At 37.5% G+C, this 6,337-nt stretch overlaps 1 protein-coding gene across 1 annotated transcript; it reads right to left on the bottom strand.

Moving 5' to 3' along the window:
* Window positions 1-343: 343 nt before the first annotated feature.
* On the bottom strand, window positions 344-6,283 carry LOC118820480 (gastrin-releasing peptide). Its single transcript, XM_036588841.1, has 3 exons — window positions 6,036-6,283; window positions 1,291-1,535; window positions 344-500 (listed from the first exon to the last, which is right to left on the bottom strand). The coding sequence occupies exons 1-3, from the start codon at window positions 6,205-6,207 to the stop codon at window positions 447-449; spliced, it is 471 nt and encodes a 156-aa protein (XP_036444734.1). The 5' UTR covers window positions 6,208-6,283; the 3' UTR covers window positions 344-446.
* Window positions 6,284-6,337: the final 54 nt, after the last annotated feature.

Raw genomic sequence — 6,337 nt, 5'->3', positions numbered from 1 at the left:
CTGTATACTATGGCTTTATTATACCATTGCCAAGCAAGATGACCTCATAATAATCAACAGTTATTGATCGGTTGGAGTGCTGCTCAGTTGTTATGTGTAAGTGCTCACAGACAGAGCCTTCATATCACACTGAAGTTTATTCAAATGGTTAAAGCTTTATTGAATGTTTGATGAAACATCACTCACATTAATAATTTAAAGTAAGATAAATTTACGTGTAGGTCTATAAAACAAAAGATAGTATTATTGTATTTATGCGCCAGATGTTTTAGATTTACATACAAAAATATAACTTATGTTTTTAAATAGATGCAGTGCAGAATGAAAAGACTGTAATGCATATTACTTTATTTTACTAACAGAGACAGCTGGGATGCACTGTTATCTTGATTCAGCTGCTTCAAACTACAAAGAGTCTCTGATAAATCAGGGAGGAGGGCTCGTTTTCAACTTGCATCGGCATCTTTCATGTTTAAAGCCAGTAGCAAAAGCTTCGCTGCCTGTACAAGAGAAGAGTGAAAGAAAGTGCATTAGACATCATCCTTTAGTTATCCAGTAAAGTCATATCATATCACAATTAATTGCATCATTTTATGCTTCTCTGAGTGCACTGTGGGCATTGTCAGTACTTCTAAAACACAGAGCAACTGCATGTTTCATTAAAAAGAGATGCAAAACAGGCTCCTAAGTGGCGTAGCTGTCTAAGAGCACACTTGCTGAGTTTTCCGACAATGCTGGGAGCCCAGAAGTCTAATAGCACTTTTTAAATGCGGGAATATCGGAAGATTGCATCTGTTCCCACTTATCAAATCTAAAAAAACTCAAATATTATGATACATATTGTGTTTGTGAAAATGTCTTCAGGAATCGTTATTAGGGCTGTCATTAACATTTATATTAGTTCTGATTATTTTGAAGATTATCCAGTTGTGAGATAAGAAAAAGGCCAATAAAAACAATAAAATGGAATCCACTGAAAAATAACAAACTATGCACTGAAGTTTTTATAATTTGGAAAAAGTAAAAGGAAGTCTTTATTAAAAGTGCTAAAAAATTTATGAAATTCATCAGGCTCTCTTTCTTACTGTAAGACAGAGACGTAGAAGAATTAAAAATATGCATTGTCATCATGCAAATCACGACTGATCACTGCACATTCACTGAAACGGTAAACAGAGTTAAACCAATTAACCCTGACAGATATTTTTCCCTTATTGTGCAGTCGTACTTGAAGTAATAGCACTTCTTGATTGAGTTTTACTTAGTAAAGCAGCCAACTCTCCCGCTCACCTGTTCCCTCTCTCGTTCAAGCTGTTCCAACAGTTTCCCCTGCTCCAGAGCACGCTGCTGTCTCAGACTGGCGTCTCTCTCTCGTTCGTTCTCTGGTCCAGCCAGAGCGGTGATGAGTGCTTGCAGAAATCTGGACGGCTGCGTGTGTCCCTCAGCCTCTGGTGCAGTTAAATACTGCTCACCTCTGCCGTCTAGTTCGTCCGAGCCCAGAGGCTCATCTATGCTCTTCTTCCCCATCAGGTGTCCTGTGGAAAATGTGCAGAAGTCCATTAGGAGACAGGTCTGACTCAGAGCTGCTTGTTCATTTGAGACGTCAAAACACATCCAGTCTACTGTCAACACAGTTTAGAGTTATTTCAAGCTTTTGCCATGACCTGACATGGATAGTTCACAGTGAAAGGCTTCCACAGCAAGAATACAGGCTACTATTTATGTTCTTAAAAACACTTACAATAATGTTTTTTGGAAAATTTAGTAATTTAAATGCATTTTTCAACTTAATCTCCATCTGCTGCATCTGTCACATACTGACGATTACCACAGACAATGTCAATGCTCAATGTCCCCTCTCATAAGGGTGACTGAGTCAATGTGTTGTTTCCAGAATGAAGTGGCTCACAAAAATCATACTTATATATGCACTATGTCCCTAAAGAGGTATTACACTGAATGTTCAACTTTTTTTGCATAACTAAATAATTAAGATGTAAACAAAGTTGTTCAGAGTGGTTTGATGTAAAATGCTCTGTTCCAGAAACAACATATGGAGTCAGAATTGTTCACAGCGGTGGTGATAGGAACCAGATGTCTTAATTTAGTTTAATGCCTCTAAGCTCCCTCACAGGAAGTTAATACATGGAATTTTATCTCAAAATGTCATTGAAATCCATTCATGGTGCAGAGGTATGTGCAGGTTGCTGTAAGGCGAGACAGTCCCCTCAAAAAAACATATTCTTTTCAGATTTACCACTGTTTTACCATCATCAGCATTACATATAAAAACACAGGAGACACATGTAGATTCACTGGTGGTTTTAAATAGTAAAAAAATTGGCTAGTTTTTAGTTGTAGACATCACAACCCTGGTTCCCATCACTAAATTTCATTACGGACGACCAGCCACAAGATGGATGGAATCATGAACCAGCCATTCAGAAGCCTAATGACCCAAACAGAAGACAGAATGCTTTAGAGAAACACTATCCATATGGTCACCAGGAGTCGGAATCGATATGACGGCACTTCATAACGTAAATTTCTCTATAATGAACCATTTTGCATTAAACCACTCTGAACGACTCTGAATGGTTGAATTGGAGACATTTCAACAAATGAAGCCCCACTTTTCTTTTTGATAGATAAACCTCTTAGAGACCCCCTTCTTCAGCATAGCTCATATATTCAGAACAGATATAGCAGATTTACATATTCAGTCTGAAACCGCTCCCAAAGAAATCATTTACATCAAAACTAGGTGGTGTTATAAAACAGAGAGAGGACGGAGTGTATCTAATGACATCAGAACATGTCTCGGGTCTCATGCACACCAGCCCTAATCCAGCCTGTTGCTTTCCGAACCATCTAGACTGGCCAAAACAAGGGAGGATCTCGCAGAGAACAGCAGCTCAACACACCTGGAGGAAATGCACATGAACAGAGCAGCACAAGGCTGCAGAAATGCAGTTATCTTCTATTTACTGTAAGCATATATTTCATCTTCACTCATCCACTCATTCATTTAACCATACTTTCAGCTTCACTTAATCAATCATTCATTCCTTTAACCATACATTTCACCTACACTTATCCATGTGCTCAAATCCAGAATGCCTCTCCTCCACAATGGTAGCTAAAAAATCCGGATAAACAGTTAAAATCAAGGCAAAATATCAACTTAGCATTCATCTTAAAGTTTCCATTTCCAGTCAAATCACCAAATCATCCATGAAAACCACCAGCAATCCATAAATCAACATAATTCATAAATGACATCTACTAAAGATTCGGCTCCAACTCCAGTCTATGTTTCTGTAATACCCTCGAGCTTGCCCTTATTATGCTCTCTGCTATGATTAAAAACTGCTGGTCTATTAACACTGTTCGGTTTCAGAGCTGATTGTCTATTCTGTGCTTATTAAGAAAAGACGTTTTTTAACATTCAGTTGTACTAAATCATTCAGACATAATATCAACCCATTAATGTCTGTATTTGAAAATGTAATGCCTGAGCACAAACACGGAAAAAAATCTAACTGATCAAATTGATCACATGGCTAAAACTACATCTTTTATGAAATTAAATTTAGTATTTTGGAGCTACTGAATTCTAGCAAAACAAAATAAAAACCCAGATTTGACTGTGAATAAAAGCATGAAAATTACATGCAACCAAAAAAATACAAATGGATTTAAATACCTTTTAATTAAATTTTTAGCATAGTCATTGAATTCAATCTCTCTGAAATGTCTTCTAATCTCTTCAATCAGTGTTTTATTAAGTCTATTTATTTTACTTTGGGGTATTTTTGAGAGATTTCTGACCGCCACTTTAAATTCAGCATAAACGCCCTTTAAATGAGCACAATAAGTACTTGATTATTACATGAATGTCTGAAATCTGAAAGGACTGCTGCTATGTTAAATCAACAGTTGAATGTCCTGTGCTGAGCTCCACTGTGTCTGCGCTGTTTCATGAAGCTGCTATAAGAGCAGTGAGTGTTACTGATTGCACATAAAGGAGCCGGAGTTAATCAACCAGCTGCCCTTTAAAGCGGCAAGGCACAGCAGCAAATACACAGCATTTACACCCCCTTCACCTTGCTAAAGCACCTGGAGAGCTCTTCACCTGCCCTTCTTCACACTACGGCAAACACCATCCACACAGGCAACATCAACAGGCAAATTAAACTGAGTTACAGATCTGGGTTACGTGCCATTTGATGCAGGACTGTGTAAAATAAGCAACGTTGAAATAAAAGGAAACAAAGCATGTGATGCTTAGAATGACGCCATCCATGTCAAACTAATCAGCAAGTAAGAGATTTAGGTTATATAACACAGATCAAATGAAATATTAAGAAAGAGACACCGTCCTTCTACAATATGACAAACTAAACTAGTAAAACCAGCGTCTTCAGGTTATTAAAGGTGGAACTGAAGAATAGAATAAGAGCACCTTCTACAGTTTACAGGACATATCAAATAAACTAATTAGCGCAGTGTATTTTCTTCAGATCTTAAAACGTCAAATAAAATAATAATCAGCTTCTTCAGGTTTAATATATACTCTTAGATAAAGACAATGGTTCTGTATGGAACCAAGAACACTCAAAGAACCACTTGCATGCTTACATGGTTCTTTGCATGGTGAAATTGTTCTTCAGATTGATGGAGAATGTGTTGTATATGGTTCTATATAGCACCTTTTTGAAAACGAGGGGTTCTATTGTTGCAAGCTTGACATCATAATTATAGAAGAACCCTTTTTGGTGCTATATAGAACCATCTTCAGAAAGGTTCATTTCATGCTTAAATGGTTCATGCTTTGGTGTTGTGCAGAACCATTTTCAAAAAGGTTCTATATACTCTTTAAAATGGTCCTTCTTTTTATGGTTCTTCGTGGGCTCTTTATTAAAAGGAACCAAGAGCTCTATTTAGAACGATTTCATGCTTAAATAGTTCTTTGCATGGTGAAATGGTTCTTCAGATTGATGCAGAATGTGTCATATATGGTTCTATATAACTATAGAAGAACACTTTTTGGTGTTATATAGAACCATTTTCAAAAAGGTTCTATATACACTCTTTAAAAAGATGGTTCTTCAAGGATTCTTTAGTAAAGACAATGGTTCTATTAATAACCATGAGCTCTATATAGAACCATATCATGGTTAAATGGTTAAATGGTTCTCTGCATTGTGAAACTGTTCTTCAGACTGATGGACAATAAATGTGTAATATATGGTTCTATATAGCACCTTTTTGAAAATGAGGGGTTCTATTGTTGCAAGCTTGACATCGTAACTAAGGAAGAACCCTTTTGGTGCTATATAGAACCATTTTCAAAAAGGTTTCTATATTCCTCAAGGGTTCTTTAGTAAAGGAAATGGTTCTATTTATAACCATGAGCTCTATATAGAACCATTTCATGCATAAATGGTTCTTTGCACGGTGTAACTGTTCTTCAGACTGATGGACAATGTGTTGTATGTGGTTCTATATAGCACCAAAAAAGTGTTCTGCTACTTTCACTGTCATGCCAATAAGAGAACCCCTTTTTGGTGCTATATAGCTAGAACCATTTACAGCACATTCTCCATCAATCTGAAGAACCATTTCACCAGGCAAATGGTCTAGATAGAACCACTGTTTTACTAAATAACCCTTCAAGAACCGTTTTTTGTCAGAATATATGACAGAATTTAAAGATAATACCACCGTCTTCGGGTTATTAGACGTGTAGTTAAACAACAGCACCTTGATGAGAATTAAAACACTCTGCTCAGGTTACAGAAGAGATGCCAAATTAAACGACAGGCACATATTATTTAGTAAAGCACGAAAAAAGAAGTTTAAAAGAAAAACTACAAGCAGACAGAAGGAAATGTCTCAGAGTAAACACCGCCATGAGAGACGCAGCTCTTCAGAAACGGCTGAACTGCAGAGAAAACAACACAGCAAGCAGGAGAAACGTCAACGTTAACAAACTACTACTGATATAAAAGACAAGTTTTTCTTTTCCTCACCTATTGCCCAGTGGGGATAGGCTGTTTTTCCATCAGCCACTGCCCGCTGGTTTCCCCGAGGATACACCAGTTTTGCAAACTGCACCTCACTTTCTGCCCGAGCACCACAAACTATAAACACTAAAATAGCCAACGCTGGGATAGCGAGTCTGTGTCTCCAAGCGACGCACATAGCGCGGGAAAAAACGGCCGGTGAGACCAAGAGTTCAAAGTTTTTCCTAGCTGTCCGTGCTGGGACTTAAAAAACAACTAACCGTCCACGACTAACATCAGCTCATTTATACGCCGCCGTGACGAACTGA

Source organism: Colossoma macropomum, unplaced genomic scaffold, assembly GCF_904425465.1.
Source record: "Colossoma macropomum unplaced genomic scaffold, Colossoma_macropomum, whole genome shotgun sequence".
Lineage (NCBI taxonomy): Eukaryota > Metazoa > Chordata > Actinopteri > Characiformes > Serrasalmidae > Colossoma > Colossoma macropomum.
This window is presented reverse-complemented; position numbering and strand designations above follow the sequence as displayed.

Coding starts and splice junctions, on each gene's coding strand:
- LOC118820480 (XM_036588841.1), bottom strand. CDS start 6,207: ATGTGCGTCGCTTGGAGACACAGACTCGCTATCCCAGCGTTGGCTATT. Junction 1,536..6,035: donor CTATCCCCACTGGGCAATAG/GTGAGGAAAAGA, acceptor CATTTTCCACAG/GACACCTGATGGGGAAGAAG. Junction 501..1,290: donor TTGAACGAGAGAGGGAACAG/GTGAGCGGGAGA, acceptor TCTCTTGTACAG/GCAGCGAAGCTTTTGCTACT.